The 23459-nt window shown below is 44.1% G+C and overlaps 1 protein-coding gene across 1 annotated transcript in view; it reads right to left on the bottom strand.

Moving 5' to 3' along the window:
* SPAG6 (sperm associated antigen 6) overlaps positions 1-23459 on the bottom strand; it is a 236242-nt gene that overhangs the window by 109665 nt on the left and 103118 nt on the right. Inside the window, exon 4 of the mRNA XM_069729552.1 lies at positions 10352-10535. Within this exon, the coding sequence (XP_069585653.1) occupies positions 10352-10535 (184 nt within the window). The remainder of the gene's footprint in view (positions 1-10351; positions 10536-23459) is intronic.

Below are 23459 nucleotides of genomic sequence, written 5' to 3'. Positions count from 1 at the left end.
TTTTTTCCTTGCAGCAAGTTCAGCTAGCAATAAAATGCCTACTGGTAACTGAGGAAGAGGGAGTAGGTCACAAAATTGGCAAATAAGGGGTTGAGTTCTAAAAAACCCCTCTGCTGTATGGTATTGTAGAATTTACAATAGCTATCACTCATGTAAGAAGTGAAATCTGGCATTGTACTATACCTATATTTCTCTGCTGTATCTGTGCATCATGAATCGTGGTATGTGTTAAAGGGGCCCACTGGACTCTTTCGCCTGGGGCCCTCAAAAACCTGGAGCCGGCCCTGGGAGTAGGTGCCCATGATCAGGAATAGCAGCGCTTTGGATGCAGTTGACCTGCGCTGCGTCCAGAACGCTGCATTCTACATTCCAAGCACAGTGGATGGGAGTTATAGAACTCACATGCCCACTGTGCTTTTATTTACCGCTGCGTAAACCCACCCGCGGTGCGGGTTTAAGAGCCACAGCATGTCAATTTCTGTTATATCATTAGTCATAGGAATATCAAGGACATAGTGTATGTCAGAAACGCATAAGGTTTTATCCTCATGATTGATCCTCCGGTTTTTAAATGAATTTCTAAAAAAAATAAATAAATAAATAAATAAATAAAAATAAATAAATAATTTTAGACGAGCCAGAAAATCCTTTTTTGTTCTTCGGCTCTACAATAGCTAACCTGTAGGCTAGGTTCATATCAATACAGGAATCTAAAACATAACCTTTAATGTGTACAAGGTAAAAATATTTAATATTTTTACCTTGTACACATTAAAGGTTATGTTTTAGATTCCTACTATAGCTATGTTCCTCTAATATTGGTGGGATTTGTTGGATATTTTCCAATTAGATTTATCTAGATTTGCTTTTTTCGCATCATATCAATACAGGGCTCTTTGCAGAACACTATGTTGGGGTTTCCTTCGGAATCCGGAAGGCAGCATTCCAACAGGAACCTAAACATATCCCCACTGGAGCCATTCACTTGAATCCCAGATGTAGTGCTCAGTCGAGAGCGCTTTGCAACCCTAGCGGGTTATTATTTTTAGCCACTTTTTTTATTAGTTATACTTGTTTCAAGAAAGCGGGATGGCCACCAATAAGGCCATCTTCACAGCCACCACAGGGGATGTTTATCCCACTTTTAAAGTGTTGGGACTCTTGAATGGTAAAAATACCGAAACCCAATGTTTTATACTGCTATACCACTGAACAACTTGGTAGAGTAACTGGGAAATAGATGAATCCAATGTACAGAGCTTTTAACAGGGTAGCCATATGAAAACAAACTTGTTACATGTATCGCGATAACTTCTGCGACTGCCCCATTTATCTGAACTGCTTGTGAAATCCATCATGCAGAAATGACCTCATTCCAATGGAAGGAATGGATTTCCAACCACAAAATTTTCTGCAACAAATCTGCGGTGTGCAAATAAACCTTTGGTCATATAAACATCATAGCCAGAGAGGAGAGGCATGTCCAAAAAGCAGCAGCTTTCTAGGTGAACAGGACCATCAAAGTGTTACATGGCCATCAATGTATTTACATGGCTGCCAGGTTATGCTACACCAGGTTATGCTACAGTTTCTCAATCTGAGGGCAGCACTTAAAACAGTGAAAGACCCCGAATATGGCACGGTGTCACCTATAGCTATTCAAGCAGTAGGGCTAATAAAATGTTATTTTAAAAAGCAATCTCTCACTCTAGAAATACATATTAAACCACTTATACAGGTATGTACATAGAAGACCTGTAGTATCGATTTTAGGGGTTAAGTTGCCAGAAAAAAACTATTTTGTATGCAAATGAAGGGTCTGTGTGCACCATTATGCCCCCTCAGTTTGTATACTGAACACTTTGCCATATATTGATTACCAGCGATTAAGCTAGCACTGCCTGAACTCAATCAGTGGCTATGCACCTCCACACGGACACTGCAGGAGTCCAGCCGCTAAGTGTCTGTGTAGGCTCTCATTGCTGACTCCTGTCTGCAGTATGGTACTGAGGAGCAGTCACTGAGAGGAACCAGCGATGAGAGTGCACACTGACACTGTGTGAGCTGCACCCATCTGGGCTCCTGCAGTGTCAGTGTGCCCTCTCATCGCTGGCTCCTGGCTACAGATGCTGCTCACTACTGTACTGCAGACAGGAACCAGTGATGAGAGTGCACACTGACACTGTGTGAGCTGCATCCATCTGGGCTCCTGCAGTGTTAGTGTGCGCTCTCATCACTGGCTCCTGGCTACAGATGCTGCTCACTACTGTACTGCAGACAGGAACCAGTGATGAGAGTGCACACTGACACTGTGTGAGCTGCACCCATCTGGGCTCCTGCAGTGTCAGTGTGCCCTCTCATCACTGGCTCCTGGCTACAGATGCTGCTCACTACTGTACTGCAGACAGGAACCAGTGATGAGAGTGCACACTGACACTGTGTGAGCTGCACCCATCTGGGCTCCTGCAATGTCAGTGTGTGCTCTCATCCCTGGCTCCTGGCTACAGATGCTGCTCACTACCGTACTGCAGACAGGAACCAGTGATGAGAGTGCACACTGACACTGTGTGAGCTGCACCCATCTGGGCTCCTGCAATGTCAGTGTGACCTCTCATCGCTGGCTCCTGGCTACAGATGCTGCTCACTACCGTACTGCAGACAGGAACCAGTGATGAGAGTGCACACTGACACTGTGTGAGCTGCACCCATCTGGGCTCCTGCAATGTCAGTGTGACCTCTCATCACTGGTTCCTGGCTACAGATGCTGCTCACTACTGTACTGCAGACAGGAGCCAGTAATGAGATTGCACACTGACACTGTGTGAGCTGCATCCATCTGGGCTCCTGCAGTGTCAGTGTGACCTCTCATCCCTGGCTCATGGCTACAGATGCTGCTCACTACTGTACTGCAGACAGTAGCCAGTAATGAGATTGCACACTGACACTGTGTGAGCTGCACCCATCTGGGCTCCTGCAATGTCAGTGTGACCTCTCATCCCTGGCTCCTGGCTACAGATGCTGCTCACTACTGTACTGCAGAAAGGAACCAGTGATGAGAGTGCACACTGACACTGTGTGAGCTGCACCCATCTGGGCTCCTGCAGTGTCAGTGTGACCTCTCATCGCTGGCTCCTGGCTACAGATGCTGCTGACTACTGTACTGCAGACAGGAACCAGTGATGAGAGTGCACACTGACACTGTGTGAGCTGCACCCATCTGGGCTCCTGCAATGTCAGTGTGACCTCTCATCCCTGGCTCCTGGCTACAGATGCTGCTCACTACTGTACTGCAGACAGGAGCCAGTAATGAGATTTCACACTGACACTGTGTGAGCTGCATCCATCTGGGCTCCTGCAGTGTCAGTGTGACCTCTCATCACTGGCTCCTGGCTACAGATGCTGCTCACTACTGTACTGCAGACAGGAACCAGTGATGAGATTGCACACTGACACTGTGTGAGCTGCACCCATCTGGGCTCCTGCAATGTCAGTGTGACCTCTCATCGCTGGCTCCTGGCTACAGATGCTGCTCACTACTGTACTGCAGACAGGAACCAGTGATGAGAGTGCACACTGACACTGTGTGAGCTGCACCCATCTGGGCTCCTGCAGTGTCAGTGTGTGCTCTCATCGCTGGCTCCTGGCTACAGATGCTGCTCACTACTGTACTGCAGACAGGAACCAGTGATGAGAGTGCACACTGACACTGTGTGAGCTGCATCCATCTGGGCTCCTGCAGTGTCAGTGTGACCTCTCATCCCTGGCTCATGGCTACAGATGCTGCTCACTACTGTACTGCAGACAGGAGCCAGTAATGAGATTGCACACTGACACTGTGTGAGCTGCATCCATCTGGGCTCCTGCAGTGTCAGTGTGTGCTCTCATCCCTGGCTCCTGGCTACAGATGCTGCTCACTATTGTGCTGCAGACCGGAGCCAGTGATGAGAGTGCACACTGACACTGTGTGAGCTGCACCCATCTGGGCTCCTGCAGTGTCAGTGTGTGCTCTCATCGCTGGCTCCTGGCTACAGATGCTGCTCACTACTGTACTGCAGACAGGAACCAGTGATGAGAGTGCACACTGACACTGTGTGAGCTGCATCCATCTGGGCTCCTGCAGTGTCAGTGTGACCTCTCATCCCTGGCTCATGGCTACAGATGCTGCTCACTACTGTACTGCAGACAGGAGCCAGTAATGAGATTGCACACTGACACTGTGTGAGCTGCATCCATCTGGGCTCCTGCAGTGTCAGTGTGTGCTCTCATCCCTGGCTCCTGGCTACAGATGCTGCTCACTATTGTGCTGCAGACCGGAGCCAGTGATGAGAGTGCATACCTTAATAAGTGGTTTAATTAGCATTTTGGAGGTGACATGGTGCAGGGTCCTCATATTCAGAAGAGGCTGACTGCCCTTCCCCTCCCTGTACGGTCAATGTACATAATGAGGAGGACTCCAGCTCGTGGCTTATTGCCCCCAACAATGTGTGATTTTATATTAAACACATGTACAGAAACCAGTTAGTAACATTGTGTAAAAGTGATAATTGGTTCTAACCTGAATAGTGTGTAGTCAGTAATTTATACAAAAATATTTGCATTCACTGACAGCAAGCAGTGATCTTAGGCTACGTTCACACTAGCGTTCGGCTAGTGTGCGTCGCACTAGCGTCGGGCGACGCAGCGGCGACGCACGCGTCATGCGCCCCTATGTTTAACATGGGGGACGCATGCGTTTTTGCTTGTTGCGTTTTCCGACACGTGCGTCGGACCAAGAAAACGCAACAAGTTGCATTTTTCTTGCGTCCGATTTTCGTCAAAAAACGACGCACGCGTCAAAAAACGCAGCGTTTTTGCGTGCGTTTGCACGCGTTTTTCGGTGCGTTGTGCGTCGCGTCGCCGACGCAGCGGCGCACAACGCTAGTGTGAACGTAGCCTTAAGGAAACGAAACAAAAAAGTTTGCAGCACCTTTCACCACATACCAATTATGCATTATTTGGATAAAACAAGAAAGTCCCTTTAGAATGACATGATGTTGCAGCCAGGACGTCTGTTATTCAATGAAATGACGCTCGCTTGGCATCCAGGAGCCGCTTCCATCTCTCCACAAATGTTCACAACAACCTTTTCAATAGGGCTTTACACTAGTCACAAAACACAAGGCTATCAGACTCCTCTGTCCATCCACCGGGGCATCAGATTGCGATTGTGAATAGAATAGATTTTATGCGCTCATTCGAAACAACCGGATGTCACTTAAAAGAGCTTTTTCCCTACAATGGAGTCTCGCAGACAGTGAATGAGCTTTATCTGATGGATGAAACCAACGGTGATGTAATGTGCACAAAGCCGCCTCACCATCAAAGCCTCCAAATAGTGGACATGAAAAAAGGTAAAGTGAACCGAGACTGAAGAACACCTGAGTCAATCGGGGTTGTCAATTTACATTCTGATAATCCACCAAATAAAGGAAAGGTCTGTCTAAAATAGCAGAAGATGTCTTCTTGGCTCCTAAATGCCAAGTACATTTCCAGTAGATCGGAGTCTACAATAGGGGAGCGCTCCATGTCCGGCCTCAGAGATGAGGAAATTTACACCAGCGATACATTTAATCTGCCCTATACAGTGCAGAGAGGAATGAAATGGCTTCCTTTACGGTTACTGGTGTCTACTTTATTTCTGAATAAAAAGGAAAAAAAACAAACAATGGATGACAGGAAGTGAAAACTAGACCAAAATGTTAGTGTGCAATACATAGTATCTTGGGAATAACCCTTCAAAGCTATAAGTTATCCCCTGTTCCTGACCCGGCGGTCGGACCTCTAGCAATCCGGAGATTGGGCTTTGGAACTAGGTTCTGCAGAGCGTCGTCTTGGATGGAGCAGAGTTGCGCAATGCTCAAACTCTACTACATTCATTGTCTATGAGACTGGCAAAACTAGTTGATGGCTAGGCTAGTCTTTCACCAACAGTCCCATAGAGAACGCATGGAGGAAAGGTTGAAAATAAGCAATCCTACGTTATCCAAGATGACGATCGCCAAAGCCAGATTCCCTGATCCCAGAGTTCTTTTTTAAGGACCACCAGCACTCTAATCTCCAGCAAAACTGTAAGTTAACCTCAATCCTCCTGATAAGGCCGGGGACACACTTGCGATTGCAATGCGAGAAACTCACACGAGTCTCTCGCCTCAATACCTGGCGGTTCGGACCAGACCGTTCAGCTGCATAGAAATACATACAGCCGCACACTCCGGTCCCGAACGCCGGCGGCAGTGCCGGGTATTGAGGCGAGAGACTCGGACGCGTTTCTCGTATTGCAGTTGCAAGTGTGATCCCGGCCTTAGGGTACAACTTATCTTGAAAATAACCCTTCTAAGTGCTCGTGAACACAACAGATTTTCTCACACGAGTGCCATCTGTGGTTTTCATGGATGGCACTTGTACACGTTATTCTAGGAGGCTGTGCACATGTCCAATTTGTTTGTTGGACCAAGTGGTTAGCAGAAAAAATGGGAGACGTCAGATTTTGATTCAAGTGTCGTATCAAAATCGGCAACGCAAGTCTTCGGGTCTGTGAATAAAAATCAGACGCACTCAGATGGCATCAGAGTTTGGTCTGATTTTCATGGACTGACAGAATGGAGAAGATTGAGATACGGTAAGATTGTTTTTTTTTCTCTCCTCATCCAAGAAAAAAGGTCACCACCCTGATCAAAGTCTGATCAGAATAATAGAACCGTTTTTTGGGGGGGATGTGGAGACATTGGTCGTGTGAACTTACCCTTAGGCCAAGTTCACACGTTCAGTATTTGGTCAGTATTTGTAAGCCAAAATGAAGAGTGGGTGAAAAATGCAGAGGTGGTGGTGACCTGTTTCTATTATACTTTTCCTCTCCTGATTTTGGTTTACAAATATTATTATTATTATTTATTTATATAGCACCATTGATTCCATGGTGCTGTACATGAGAAGGGGTTACATACAAGTTACAAATATCACAAACAAACTAACAATGACGGACTGATACAGAGGGGCGAGGACCCTGCCCTTGCGGGCTTACATTCTACTGAAAGTGGGAATGGGGTGAAGAGTTATTATCAATATTGAAAGTTATGACCAATCCATGGAAACCATCACATATAAGGAGGGGTGCAGGGACGCACATGTGTGGCAGCGCTCCGCTCACTTTTTAAGAGGATGCTGGAGATAACGGAGCACCGGACTCTGCTCTCCCATAGACACCGAATGCAGATCTGCATAATAAGAGTTTGTCCTGTAGTTTCTCCTTCCCATACACATGCATAGGAGTCTTGTGATGTAAATGGGCACCTTCAGTTTGCCTCTTCAGAAAGGGGAAGAACTGTCAGGGTGCTGGTAGGGACAGCAGCAGCTATGGGGCCCACTGAGAATAATGCAAGGCACAGAGAGATGGCACAAGATACTGGCAGTCAGCCGTCGTCTTACGTCTACGGATCTGGACTTGGGGCTGAGCTGCAGAAGGTCCGGATATTGTGCATAGGATACGCACTATAAAATGCGCCTGTAATACAACAGTGTGAAAGCGGCCTTACATTCCCGTTGATACATCCCCGTTATACCACGTAGGAACATATTTGCTTTCAGTTGACTTTCAGCATTTACCACGTCGGTCGTGTTTTTCTATCGCTCCAGACTATGTTTTATATTCCCATATTTATATTCATGTATACAGCAATGGAAATGAGCGAATGTGTCCTTTTCATTCATTTTTTGGTGAACCGGCGCCTTTGTGGGGTTTATATTTTTTCCATAGAGTGAAATAATTTCCCCTTACGTTGGTCATATTAACAAGTACTTGTGCGGTGTTTGCTGGCGGGGAGCCAGCTCCTTTCGTGGGTTCGCTCGGCGGCTCGCACAGGTGTATAACCTCTGGAGAGTTTCAGAATGCCGTATCACACAAGGATATAATCACAGTCACTGACCTCTGAACTGTGGCAGAGCAATTCTGAAAAGCCACAGATTACCATAAATACCCACGGCCGACTGTATAAAGCAACAGGTTTTTTCCCCCCCACAACTGCACAAACGAGATTAAGTGTAATCCCTCTGTTTCTTGTAAAGTTCATATCCACGTAAACCCTCTGCCCAAGAAAGCCCCTTCTGCAGTCTATCAAGTGTGCTGGCCCAGTGGATTTACAGACTGTAGTCTCCTATTAATCAGAAACTGAACATCTCCGCTTCCTGTAACAATCCCTCACATTGTCATCTGCTGACACTCTTCACATTGGGGAGTTTGGGAGGAAAAAAAAACTGTAATAACGTTAATTCAAATAGTTTAGATTTTCTACTAGAATTCAAGGGGTTAATTTCTATGCAGCCTACAATAACTAATGACTTAGTTACCACATGTTGAAGGGCAGAGTGCTCTATCAGTAAGCGAACATACAATTAACAAAAAACTGACTGGCACATCCAAACCAGTCTGAATAGATGCATACCAGGAGGAGCTACCTCCATATACAATATACCCAAAAAGGTAGCACTCCATCGTGCTAAAGCATGTCAATGTGAAACATACGAAATATGAATAGCAATACGGCTTTTGAATACTAGGAAAAAATGAATGACACGCTTTGCACACAATGTGGCCAAATCATGTCTGCCCATCAACCAACCTCAAGGTGGTCTCAAAAGACTGATGGAGTGCAACCTTTTTTGTATATTGTATATGGAGGAAGCGGCTCCTGGTATGCTCCTATTCAGACTAGTTTGGATGTGCCAGTCAGTTTTTTGTTATTTGTATGTTAGCTTACTGACCGAGCACTCCGCCCTTCATCATGTGGTGATTTTAACTTACAGCAAGTTCCAACCTACCCATAAATACAGGCATTACTGAGAGAGGTGTCCACATTCACCCAGGAATTCAGACATCAGCCTAAGAGAGGTTATCATATAGATAGAGACCCATTAGTCTTTTGAGACCACCTTGACGTTGGTTGATGGGCAGAGATGATTTGGCCAAATTGTGTGCAAAGCGTATCATTCATTTTTTCCTAGTATTCAAAAGCCGTATTGCTATTCATATATCATACATTTCACATTGACATGCTTTAGCACGATAGAGTGCAACCTTTTTTTGTAAATAAGAATATGCCATCGCTATATGGTCAGTGGGGGACCCATGTCTGGAATGGTCAATAATCCCCCAAATTATGGGGTTGCAAAACCAGATTAGCACTGTGTTCACTTTACTGCATTTCCTTGCGCAGCAGCGACCCAGTGACCCACTGCTCATGCTCTTCTGCCGTTACCAGCACACCCGGTGAGAGCAGCACTGTACTAGCACTGTAGTCCCATCATTCCCAGAATCAGTGGTGGTCCCAGATGTCTGTTCCCCACTGATAATAAAAGAAACTGTCCTAGGAAATGCCATGGAAGGAACTCTCCATTAAATCTGAACAATCAATACAGATTTTAGGCTGATGAAAACATCAACTTAACCCATTTCTCCCAGTCTGGGTCTGTTGAGGACATGCAAGAGCATGACCAACGTAGCCTATCACATTGGATTTTTCCCCCTCGTGGTCAGTAACCATCCCTGGGAATATTTAGAAAATCGCACCCTATCAGTACATACCCATTCACTGATCATGGCAGATATTGATCTGTCCATCGAAGGAGTTCTTAGGGTAATGGCATTGTCATAAATGGACTTTCCTTCACTCGGGGCAAATGTTCACATTATTCTGTTCGCTTTATTGTGACATATTCACAACATATTTCTTTCCCAACATATTCTGCAACGATGTACAGAAATGATCAGAATTCACATTAGTCCCTGTCCCTAATGGGACTCACAATATAATTGCTCTGTCTCAGCTGCACACAAAATGGTAACATTCACAAAAGTCAATCACCAAGGTGTATGATATGTGCAAGCACTGGAAAAATATGAGAACTATATGAACAGCGGTCGTGGAGGGTTGGTAAATACTAATCTGCATGCTAAATTTTTCAAAAAGATTTTTACAGCCATTTAGACATGGGATTTTCAAAATAAATACACCAGCCACATCAAGTCCAAGAGAACTGTTAATAATGTATGCAGTTTGCACTGTGAGATCTAAGGACAGATCTGCTTTAACTGGATGTGTTAGACTGTTTTGTAACTTTGTACGATTTACTTTGGTAATCTGCATGTGTAACATCTTCACAGCTTTGGCCTCGGATACAGAACATGCACACAAATCAGGCAGTGCGAATACCATCATTATGTTAAATAGCAGTCGTCTGAATCACGGTGTAACTATAGAAACTGTTTACAAGCAACCCAGTCCTTATTATACCAGTAATCTCCTTCCTAGATGCATACCTGCGTTATGTCGGGCAACGTAGCCAAGAGCCCAGGCAGCAGCTTCCTTTACTCCAGGGTCAAAGTCTTCTAGGCAAACCACCAGGGCATCTAAAGCTCCACAATCCACCACTGACTGAGCCAACTGGGGGGAATGTTTGGCAACTGCTCGTAGCACAAAAGCTGCAGCTTTCTTATAGAACCTCTGTTGGAAAAAGACAAAGTCAAATTATTACAGAAGAAATAAATAGCTCTGGGCTAACATCATTATTCAATTTCCCTGAGGAGCATTGCATGGCATAAAAGTCTCCTTACACAGGCATGTCACTTTCCACAAGCAAAGACTTTACCCCTTAAACCTCTGTCAGAGGCGTCTGATACAGACAAATCATATCTCTTTTTGTGCACAGAGGAGGGGAAACGCCAAGAAACACTTGTCTGCAAATTGAGATTCTGATTTTATCCCAAGTCACATGGCAAAGCTCATTAAATGATCGATATTGACTTTTAGAATTGCTACTTCCAATAGGGGGGCTAGAGTTCTAATCCTCTTCTCTGAAGAGGCAATTTGCAATTTACTTTCCCAAAGGAGCATTGCATGGCCTATAAGTCTCCTTACGCAGGCATGTCACTTTCCACATGGAGAGGCTTTACCCCTTAGACACTATTCATTGTGGGGCATTAGATTTTTTCATATAGATTTTAGAACAAATTTAAATGCAAAATAAATACTTCTCGTTGCATTTTTCACCACTTTTATTTTTTTTAAATCTATTATGCAGTTTTGTTGGAATCTTTTCCCACTAACATGTACTTGTTACATTTATTTTCATGCGCGTGTGGTTTTCTTTACTCGCCCAGCTGTGTAGTTATCAACTGCGAGATGATTTGCAGTCAGGCCTTGTTTACATGTTTTGGAAAATTTCCGCTGCTGCCTTCCTCACAAATACACTATAAATCCGAAACGTAATCCACGTGTGTTAATTGTGGTTTCTGATGTGGACTTGGCTGCTAATGTCACTCCAATCCAGAACAAATTATTGTATTGTGTGAAATCCTCCTCGGTGTAAGCCTGCTGCAGATTTGTAAATCAGCAGAATGCTCCTATGTTAGTGCAGACTTGTTTCCCGCAGGGTTTTAAAAATCCATATAACATTTGTATTATATTGTAAATTCACAGCAAATCCTGAACGTGTGAACAAACCCTAAGGGTATGTGCACACGTCAGGATTTCTTGCAGAAATTTTCCTGACAAAAACCGGACATTTCTGCCAGAAATCCGCATGCGTTTTTTTCACGCGTTTTTGACGCATTTTTGGTGCGTTTTTTCCCAAATGCATAGAATAGCGGGAAAAACGCAGAAAATCCGCAAAATTAAAGAACATGCTGCTTTTTTTTTACCGCGATACTTTTTTTCGTGGAAAAAAACACATCATGTGCACAAAACATGCAGAATGCATTCTAAATGATAGGATGCATAATGTATGTGTTTTTAATGAGTTTTTATAGCGTTTTTACCGCGAAAAAACCTGAACGTGTGCACATAGCCTAAAAGTAGCCATTCACATTAGATAAACAATGGCCTAGGCCACAGAGTGTGTTAGGACCTGCCAAATGAGTGACAAAATGTACAATTTGTGGAGAAAGGTTGAACTTGATGAACCTAGGTCTTTTTTCAACCTCCAATATGTAACTATGTAACTATATATCTTTGTATTAAATGTAACAAATAAAATTTGATATATATATTTTTTTAAATATAGCTGTGCGTCATATTTACAGGTTGTACTTTTTGTGGATACACAATGTCTCTTTAATTGTTAACCTGTGTTAATTACACACAAATTTGAGACCAAAATTTAACTTTTTGGCCACCAAGGTAAACGCTATGTCTGTCTATGGCGCCAAACCAACACAGCTCATCACCACAAGAACACCATCCCCACAGTGAAACATGGTGGTGACAGCATCATGCTGTGGGGATGTTTATCAGAAGCAGGAACAGGGAAAATGGTCCAAGTCGAGGGGAAGATGGATGGTGCAAAATACAGGGATATTCTTGAGCAAAACCCGTTTCAGTCTGTCAGTGATTTGAAAGTTTTAGTTAGACTGTTCCGAGGAAGTGGTGTGATCATAAATAAAGTTTAATCTCTATTTCATCTACTTGGACTTCTCTAGTACATTAACCTGACAGGTGAGCAGTGCAGTCTGATGCCCCATTCTCTTCACCTAGTAAAAAATCATCACATCAGGACTTGCAGCAGCCGCCAATGCTAAGTGCAGTGGTTGTGTGTCATACAACCATAATAGGTGAGTGAATTTGTATTATCTCTCACAAATATTCCCTTTATCTTGCATAAGACCCTATGTGCGCTCTATATTTCTTCTAGCTACAGTGATTTGAAAGTGGTATGGAGGTTCACCTTCCAACAAGAAAATGAGCCAAAGCATACTGCTAAAGTAACACTCGAGTGGTTTAAGGAGAAACATGTAAATGTTTTGGAGGGGGCCTAGTCAAAGCCCAGTCCTTTATCCAATTGAGAATCTGTGGTCAGACTTGAAGATTGCTGTTAACCAGAGGAAACCATCTATGGTAATTTGAAGGAGCTTCCAGGTTGTGAGCTAGCAAAACACGAAAAATGGGGGGGGGGGATGTTTGAATACTTTTGCAAGTTACAGTACGCACAGCACACGGATGACGCACACACGGATGGTACAATGATGCCACGCGAATGACGCACACATACACAAGTACGTCACATGGACACAAAACACTTAATAATGCAGATGAAACCAGTGCCGGTGTTAAGAGTTTAATTGTATTCGCATGCTGCATACGCCGATACAGGTAAAAGTAACTTGGTTTCGGGTGGGGCCCTCAGAGCATGGTGCCTGGGGCGACCGCACCTTCCGCCCACCCGGTAGCTACGCTTCTTGGGGCATTCAAATAACACTGCAGCCAACCTGCAATCTTTCCTAGCAGGAACAGAAAACTACATAGTGTGAAGTGAGACCAAGTCGCACTAAAGAATATTTCAAGAAGATTGACAGCAGGCTGGATCGTAGCTAGCAAAGTGTGGAGGCTAAGATGAACTATTGGTCTTCACCTTTAACTCCTCCAAGAAAGTATGGGGCAAAATGTGAAACATGCCAAGATGGAGAGAGGAGGGATGAATACTTTTGCAAGCCACTGTATCTCATGTGTGCGGGATGTCTTGATTTCCCCCCAACTGCAGATATAGAAGGATTGTGCATGATGCATTTCAACATGCCAACCCTTAATTGTCACAGGAGAAAAGTCGAGAGGCTCAGAGGTGTCGGTTAGAGGCTTATTTTTCTCACTTCATTGTGACCTTGTACATGCTTGGCTCAGAGATCATGGGAAATGCAGCCTTTGTACACCGGCATACAGCAACTGTACATGTTCCTGTCTGTACCAAGAACAGGAACATTATACCTCTTCTTCCAGGATTGGTAAGGGTACAATTGCCAATTACACTTTTGTTAAACAGATCTCTGGAGTATAACCTGATCACAGGGTGTTCCTCTCTTAAAAACCCCTTTGATCAACTCTAATCTGTGAAGAAACCATCCAGCAAGAGATTAATAAAAATCTGGAAACTTATATTTCAAATTGCTCACACCAAAAGAATCACTTCTTGGCATACATAGCTGTAGGTTTCCTAAAGAGACCATTTTGGGTTTTATATTCTACACTGCTCAAAAAAAATAAAGGGAACACTTAAACAACAGAATATAACTTCAAGTAAATCAAACTTCTGTGAAATCAAACTGTCCACTTAGGAAGCAACACTGATTGACAATCAATTTCACATGCTGTTGTGCAAATTGAATAGACAACAGATGGAAATTATTGGCAATTATGAAGACACCCTCAATAAAGGAGTGGTTCTGCAGGTGGGGACCACAGACGACATCTCAGTACCAATGCTTTCTGGCTGATGTTTTGGTCACTTTTGAATGTTGGTCGTGCTTTCCCACTCGTGGTAGCATGAGACGGACTCTACAACCCACACAAGTGGCTCAGGTAGTGCAGCTCATCAGGATGGCACATCAATGCGAGCTGTGGCAAGAAGGTTTGCTATGTCTGTCAGCGTAGTGTCCAGAGGCTGGAGGCGCTACCAGGAGACAGGCCAGTACACCAGGAGACGTGGAGGCAGCTGTAGGAGGGCAACAACCCAGCAGCAGGACTGCTACCTCCACCTTTGTGAAAGGAGGAACAGGAGGAGCACTGCCAGAGCCCCGCAAAATGACCGCCAGCAGGCCACAAATGTGCATGTGTCTGCACAAACGGTTAGAAACAGACTCCATGAGGATGATCTGAGGGCCCGATGTCCACAGATGGGGTTGTGCTCACAGCCCAAAACTGTGCAGGAGGCTTAGCATTTGCCACAGAACACCAGGATTGGCAAATTCGCCACTGGCGCCCTGTGCTATTCACAGATGAAAGCAGATTTACACTGAGCACATGTGACAGACGTGACAGAGTCTGGAGACGCCGTGGAGAGTGATCTGCTGCCTGCAACATCCTTCAGCATGCCCGGTTTGGCAGTGGGTCAGTAATGGTGTGGGGTGGCATTCATTTAGAGGGCCGCACAGCCCTCCATGTGCTCGCCAGAGGTAGCCTGACTGCCATTAGGTACTGAGATGAGATCCTCAGAAACCTTGTGAGACCATATGTTGGTGCGGTTGGCCCTGGGTTCCTTCTGATGCATGACAATGCCAGACCTCATGTGGCTGGAGTGTGTCAGCAGTTCCTGCAAGATGAAGGCATTGAAGCTATGGATTGGCCCGCCCGTTCCCCAGACCTGAATCCGATTGAGCACATCTGGGACATCATGTCTCGCTCCATCCACCAATGTCACGTTGCACCACAAACTCTCCAGGAGTTGGCGGATGCTTTAGTCCAGGTCTGGGAGGAGATCCCTCAGGAGACCATCCACCGTCTCATCAGGAGCATGCCCAGGCGTTATACACTAGAGAGGTCATACAGGCAAGTGGAGGCCACACACAACACCGAGCATCTTTTCCTTGTCACGAGGCATTTCCACTGAAGTTGGATCAGCCTGTAATTTGATTTTCCACTTTGATTTTGAGTATCATTCCAAATCCAGACCTCCGTGGGATATTCATTTTAATTTACATTGATTGTTATGTTTTATTGTTCTAAACACATTCCACTATGCAAAGAATAAAAATTTGCAACTGGAATATTTCATTCAGAGATATCTAGGATGTGGGATTTTAGTGTTCCCTTATTTTTTTGAGCAGTGTATAATATCAATTGAAGACATTCTGAGAAATGGTGATAATTCAACTAATAAAACAAAAGGAAATTGTATTAATGCTCAGTTTGTTGTCAAAAGTGATGCAATATTTGCTGCTACGATCAGAAGGATTTTCCATGCAGAAAAAAAAAAAAAGTCTTTGCATTCTCGTATGAAGTCTATTTTAGACTGTTCGTGTAAATGGCAGTAAATTCAGCATGCATACATTCCATGACGACAGACAATATCTGAACAATTGTCACTATCATCTTCTTATATGTTTTTCTCATATCGGAGGAATTAATCTAATATAACATCATTTATTTTGTTACATTTTATATGTTTTCGCATTCTGTATGAAGACTAGATGACCCAACCAAGCAGGATAAAACCACAAGCTGCTCATGAAGAGATTTGTGTGCAGAGAGTAATCTACCAATAAAGCAGGCCTGAGCAGGGCAATTATGAAGTCCGGCTCTCACGTGTAATGATAGCTCATGCAGCCCCTACAACAAGTTATTAATCAGACACTAAAGAAAATATTCCAGCCTCTAAGTACACACGTCGGCCCTGCTAGGAACACTATTTGTCTACTGATCTTCGGTCTTTGGAGAACGTTCTGTGATTTTTTTTCTCCTGCTGCTCTCTCCACTTTCACCAAATGATTATACAAGTTCATGTTTCATTTCAATTGCTTCTTTGTCTCAGCATCCAAAACACTTGGAGCAAGGAATAAAACAAGGCAGATCTTGTTACAATGCAGATATGTTAACTGTCCGAGTTCACATGTTCAATATTTTCTGGTTCCAATTTTAATTGCTGAGCCAGCGTCCCCAACAGCTAAGTTGCTTCATACTTTTTGAAGCCTTTTGTGTTGAAGGCAAGTACCATAATTAAACTTTTCTGATTTTACAAAGGGTCTTTAACAAACTACGTCCTGTTCCCTGCATTTGTGGCTCTACGAAGCTTCTTCGGCTGCTGGAACAGGGGTCCGATCTTTGGTGGTCATCAGCGGACTGTACGAAACCACTGCTCTATAATACATCTGTGATAGGAGAAAATATGCCCCAAAGATGTAGGCTATTATTGTATAAAATGATAGATGAAATACTGAAAGGGAACCTCTCATGTCTTTTTTGGCATGTAAAGTGTCCCCAGGGCATTGTTAGTGATGCAATGTGCGCCGGAAATTTCTCACCGTGATCTGCAGTGAAGTCACTGAGTTTGAACTGTGGTGACCTCATCATTGACTTTTTCCCACGGTGCTGAAGTCACCGTAGTTCAACCTGGCTGGGAACGCAGCCTCAGTGACCGGCAGAAACCTCGATGATGTAACCGCTGCTTACTGAAGCTGTGCTTGCAGCAGCTCATTACATAGTAACATAGTTAGTAAGGCCGAAAAAAGACATTTGTCCATCCAGTTCAGCCTATATTCCATCATAATAAATACCCAGATCTACATCCTTCTACAGAACCTAATAATTGTATGATACAATATTGTTCTGCTCCAGGAAGACATCCAGGCCTCTCTTGAACCCCTCGACTGAGTTCGCCATCACCACCTCCTCAGGCAAGCAATTCCAGATTCTCACTGCCCTAACAGTAAAGAATCCTCTTCTATGTTGGTGGAAAAACCTTCTCTCCTCCAGACGCAAAGAATGCCCCCTTGTGCCCGTCACCTTCCTTGGTATAAACAGATCCTCAGCGAGATATTTGTATTGTCCCCTTATATACTTATACAAGGTTATTAGATCGCCCCTCAGTCGTCTTTTTTCTAGACTAAATAATCCTAATTTCGCTAATCTATCTGGGTATTGTAGTTCTCCCATCCCCTTTATTAATTTTGTTGCCCTCCTTTGTACTCTCTCTAGTTCCATTATATCCTTCCTGAGCACCGGTGCCCAAAACTGGACACAGTACTCCATGTGCGGTCTAACTAGGGATTTGTACAGAGGCAGTATAATGCTCTCATCATGTGTATCCAGACCTCTTTTAATGCACCCCATGATCCTGTTTGCCTTGGCAGCTGCTGCCTGGCACTGGCTGCTCCAGGTAAGTTTATCATTAACTAGGATCCCCAAGTCCTTCTCCCTGTCAGATTTACCCAGTGGTTTCCCGTTCAGTGTGTAATGGTGATATTGATTCCCTCTTCCCATGTGTATAACCTTACATTTATCATTGTTAAACCTCATCTGCCACCTTTCAGCCCAAGTTTCCAACTTATCCAGATCCATCTGTAGCAGAATACTATCTTCTCTTGTATTAACTGCTTTACATAGTTTTGTATCATCTGCAAATATCGATATTTTACTGTGTAAACCTTCTACCAGATCATTAATGAATATGTTGAAGAGAACAGGTCCCAATACTGACCCCTGCGGTACCCCACTGGTCACAGCGACCCAGTTAGAGACTATACCATTTATAACCACCCTCTGCTTTCTATCACTAAGCCAGTTACTAACCCATTTACACACATTTTCCCCCAGACCAAGCATTCTCATTTTGTGTACCAACCTCTTGTGCGGCACGGCATCAAACGCTTTGGAAAAATCGAGATATACCACGTCCAATGACTCACCGTGGTCCAGCCTATAGCTTACCTCTTCATAAAAACTGATTAGATTGGTTTGACAGGAGCGATTTCTCATAAACCCATGCTGATATGGAGTTAAACAGTTATTCTCATTGAGATAATCCAGAATAACATCCCTCAGAAACCCTTCAAATATTTTACCAACAATAGAGGTTAGACTTACTGGCCTATAATTTCCAGGTTCACTTTTAGAGCCCTTTTTGAATATTGGCACCACATTTGCTATGCGCCAGTCCTGCGGAACAGACCCTGTCGCTATAGAGTCACTAAAAATAAGAAATAATGGTTTATCTATTACATTACTTAGTTCTCTTAGTACTCGTGGGTGTATGCCATCCGGACCCGGAGATTTATCTATTTTAATCTTATTTAGCCGGTTTCGCACCTCTTCTTGGGTTAGATTGGTGACCCTTAATATAGGGTTTTCATTGTTTCTTGGGATTTCACCTAGCATTTCATTTTCCACCGTGAATACCGTGGAGAAGAAGGTGTTTAATATGTTAGCTTTTTCCTCGTCATCTACAACCATTCTTTCCTCACTATTTTTTAAGGGGCCTACATTTTCAGTTTTTATTCTTTTACTATTGATATAGTTGAAGAACAGTTTGGGATTAGTTTTACTCTCCTTAGCAATGTGCTTCTCTGTTTCCTTTTTGGCAGCTTTAATTAGTTTTTTAGATAAAGTATTTTTCTCCCTATAGTTTTTTAGAGCTTCAATGGTGCCATCCTGCTTTAGTAGTGCAAATGCTTTCTTTTTACTGTTAATTGCCTGTCTTACTTCTTTGTTTAGCCACATTGGGTTTTTCCTATTTCTAGTCCTTTTATTCCCACAAGGTATAAACCGCTTACACTGCCTATTTAGGATGTTCTTAAACATTTCCCATTTATTATCTGTATTCTTATTTCTGAGGATATTGTCCCAGTCTACCAGATTAAGGGCATCTCTAAGCTGTTCAAACTTTGCCTTCCTAAAGTTCAATGTTTTTGTGACTCCCTGACAAGTCCCCCTAGTGAAAGACAGGTGAAACTGCACAATATTGTGGTCGCTATTTCCTAAATGCCCGACCACCTGCAGATTTGTTATTCTGTCAGGTCTATTAGATAGTATTAGGTCTAAAAGTGCTGCTCCTCTGGTTGGATTCTGCACCAATTGTGAAAGATAATTTTTCTTGGTTATTAGCAGAAACCTGTTGCCTTTATGGGTTTCACAGGTTTCTGTTTCCCAGTTAATATCCGGGTAGTTAAAGTCCCCCATAACCAGGACCTCATTATGGGTTGCAGCTTCATCTATCTGCTTTAGAAGTAGACTTTCCATGCTTTCTGTTATATTTGGGGGTTTGTAACAGACCCCAATGAGAATTTTGTTACCATTTTTCCCTCCATGAATTTCAACCCATATGGACTCGACATCCTCATTCCCTTCGCTAATATCCTCCCTTAAAGTGGACTTTAGACAAGACTTTACATAGAGACAAACCCCTCCTCCTCTCCGATTTTTACGATCCTTTCTAAACAGACTGTAACCCTGTAAGTTAACTGCCCAGTCATAGCTTTCATCTAACCATGTCTCGGTTATTCCCACTATGTCAAAGTTACCTGTAGATATTTCTGCTTCTAGTTCTTCCATCTTGTTTGTCAGGCTTCTGGCGTTTGCGAGCATGCAGTTTAGAGGATTTTGTTTTGTTCCAATCTCCTCACTGTGGATTGTTTTAGAAATGTTCTTACCTCCCTTCAGAGTATGTTTTCCTGGGTCGTCTTTGTTCGAGTCTAATGTTTTTCTTCCCGTCCCCTCTTCTTCTAGTTTAACGCCCTCCTGATGAGTGTAGCGAGTCTTCTGGCGAATGTGTGTTTCCCAGGTTTGTTGAGGTGTAGTCCGTCTCTGGCGAGGAGTCCATCATACCAGTAATTCACACCGTGGTCCAGGAATCCAAATCCTTGTTGTCTGCACCATCGTCTTAGCCAGTTGTTTGCATCAAGGATCCTGTTCCATCTCCTGTTGCCATGCCCGTCTACTGGAAGGATAGAAGAAAAAACTACCTGTGCATCCAGTTCCTTTACTTTCTTCCCCAACTCTTCAAAGTCCTTGCAGATTGTCGGTAGGTCCTTCCTTGCCGTGTCATTGGTGCCAACATGTATCAGAAGAAATGGGTGGACGTCCTTGGAGCTGAAGAGCTTTGGTATCCTATCGGTCACATCCTTGATCATCGCACCTGGAAGGCAGCATACTTCTCTTGCAGTTATGTCCGGTCTGCAGATGGCTGCTTCTGTGCCTCTCAGTAGTGAGTCTCCCACCACCACCACTCTTCGTTGCTTCTTGGCTGTACTTTTTGCTGTCACTTGTTGCTGTGTGCCCTTTTCTTTTTTGCTTGCTGGTATTGCTTCATTCTTAGGTGTGCTATCTTCATCCTCTACAAAGATTTGATATCGGTTCTTCAGTTGTGTGGTTGGTGATTTCTCCATGGTCTTCTTGCTTCTTTTGGTCACATGCTTCCACTCATCTGCTTTTGGAGGTTCTCTGACACTTTTTTCACCTTCTGTGACCAGTAGAGATGCTTCTGTTTTGTCTAGAAAGTCTTCATTCTCTTTGATGAGTTTCAAAGTTGCTATTCTTTCTTCCAGACCCCGCACCTTTTCTTCTAAAAGGGCCACTAGTCTACACTTCTGACAGGTGAAATTGGATTCTTCTTCTGGTCGATCTGTGAACATGTAGCACATGCTGCAGCTCACCATGTAGGTTGTCACATCTGCCATGTTGCTCCTAGATCCTGCTGACTTGCTGTGTGTTTTCCTTCTTGTGTAATCTACTCAGCCAAGCTCTCTTGCAATAATGTCCTACAGGCAAAAATTCGGCGCGCGGTTTGGTGATGCTTTCGAAGCAGCTGGTCCCGGCTGTACCCAACGATCTTCTAGCTTAGGGAGACTTCGCTTCTCCCAGAAGGCACCTGGAATATGCAAATTAGCCTCCTGAAGCTTGAATCCCTGGTTTGGTGATGCTTTCGAAGCAGCTGGTCCCGGCTGTACCCAACGATCTTCTAGCTTAGGGAGACTTCGCTTCTCCCAGAAGGCACCTGGAATATGCAAATTAGCCTCCTGAAGCTTGAATCCCTGGTTTGGTGATGCTTTCGAAGCAGCTGGTCCCGGCTGTACCCAACGATCTTCTAGCTTAGGGAGACTTCGCTTCTCCCAGAAGGCACCTGGAATATGCAAATTAGCCTCCTGAAGCTTGAATCCCTGGTTTGGTGATGCTTTCGAAGCAGCTGGTCCCGGCTGTACCCAACGATCTTCTAGCTTAGGGAGACTTCGCTTCTCCCAGAAGGCACCTGGAATATGCAAATTAGCCTCCTGAAGCTTGAATCCCTCTCATCAGTAGTTCTAAGCCTGGACAGTAACATCTTGTCACCGACCAGGTTGAAAACTATTTATCCCCCTAGACATGGATTATGGCGTGGGACAGAACAACGGACAGGTTAGGGATATTGTTGTTTTTTATTTTTGTTTTATTACAGGAGACCAGGGATTCAATGGAATTAGGCTTTAGGTGAAAATAACTGTGTTTGTTATTTTTAAATAAAAACGGAAACGCGTTTTGTTTTAATACTAATAAAAAGGACTTTATACTTGCCATGTCTTTATTTACAATACAGCTACAGGATTAGTAATGGTTTGGTGTCTTATAGTGCTACAGGGCAAGTGAGAAGTGCCATGCAAAGCGCCAGAATTGGCGCATCTAACAGATGTGCCTTTTCTGGGTGGCTGCAGGATGCTATTCTTAGGCTGGGGGGTTAACATCCATGGCCCCTTACCAGCATGAGAATACCAGCCCCCAGCTGTCAGCTTTAGTAAGGCTGGTTGTCAAAAATGGAGGGCACCCATGCCATTTTTTTTTTTCAATTATTTATTTAAATAATTTACAAAAACAGAGTGGGGACCCCTCCATTCTTGATAACCAGCCTTGCTGAAGCTGACAGCTAAGGATTGCCTCCCCCAGCTGTCAGTTTTGACTGGCTGGTTATAGAAAATACAGGGGAACCCACACAGAATTTTTTTATTTATTTATTTCTAGCGCAGTCGGCGGGTGATGAATACTCCCATCAGCCGCCGCCTGCTCTCACTGTTATTAATGGCAGCGGGTGTAGGCTGATGGGAGTAATAGTCCCATCAGCCGCCGCCTGCTGTCTCTGTTATCAATTGAATATAACTCATCAATCTCCCCTGCTCACGCTGATTGCCGGCAGAGCAGGGGAGAATGATGAGAGCCGTCTTCAGCAGCCAGTGCTAGGGAACAGAGCTAACTGTACCGCTGCTTCTCAGGCGCCGTTACATGTCACATGGATGACATCCCAGTGTGTCATCCGTGTGCATGTGTGTTGGCCGTTCTGCGGCCCGTGCTGCCGGTAAAAAAAAAAATGGGCGTGTTTTGCCCACAGACACACGGTCCATGGAAACACACTGACATGTGCACAGACTAGTGATGAGCAAATATACTCGTTACTTGAGATTTCCTGAGCATGCTCGGGTGTCCTCTGAGTATTTTTTAGTGCTCGGAAATTTAGTTTTTATTGCCGCAGCTGAATGATTTACATCTGATAGCCAGCATAAGTACATGTGGGGGCTAACAGATGTAAATCATTCAGCTGCGGCAATAAAAACTAAATCTCCGAGCACTAAAAAACACTCGGAGGACACCCGAGCGTGCTCTGGATATCTCAAGTAATGAGAATATTCACTTGTCACTAGCACAGACCCATTCACTTGAATGGGTCTATGTGCGTATGTGTGTCTGATATGTGTGAAAACTGTCACCACACGTAACATAGACACAGACATGTGAAAGAGGCCTAATATAGGCTGGATATGATATGAGGTCTGTGTCCATCTAGGTAGATACTGTCTTCACTTGCGTATATATCTGCACAACTTCTATCCTGTACATTTATCTCCTCTTCATATGCTTCCTGTCTTGTCTATAGCATGCTTTCTATTTTCTCTGGGATACTCTCTAACTTTTCTACTACTGGTCTGTGTACACCCCCTTCCCTGCTATTATTTCTAAAACCGACAGAAGGGATGGTGGGGGGGCAGAAAGAGCAATCCACTCTGACGGGTTTGCAACATTTCATTTAGGCTGGGTTCACTGTTATGGACCTGGTGGTTAGGAGCACCCGGAACGACCTGATGGTTAAACTAACACAGGACAAGCTCTGGGAAGTGGGAGCTCTGCTGACCGCAACCCCTAATCCTATCA

The sequence above is a fragment of the Ranitomeya imitator genome, chromosome 6 (genome assembly GCF_032444005.1).
Source record: "Ranitomeya imitator isolate aRanImi1 chromosome 6, aRanImi1.pri, whole genome shotgun sequence".
In the NCBI taxonomy this organism is placed as follows: Eukaryota; Metazoa; Chordata; class Amphibia; order Anura; family Dendrobatidae; genus Ranitomeya; species Ranitomeya imitator.
This window is presented reverse-complemented; position numbering and strand designations above follow the sequence as displayed.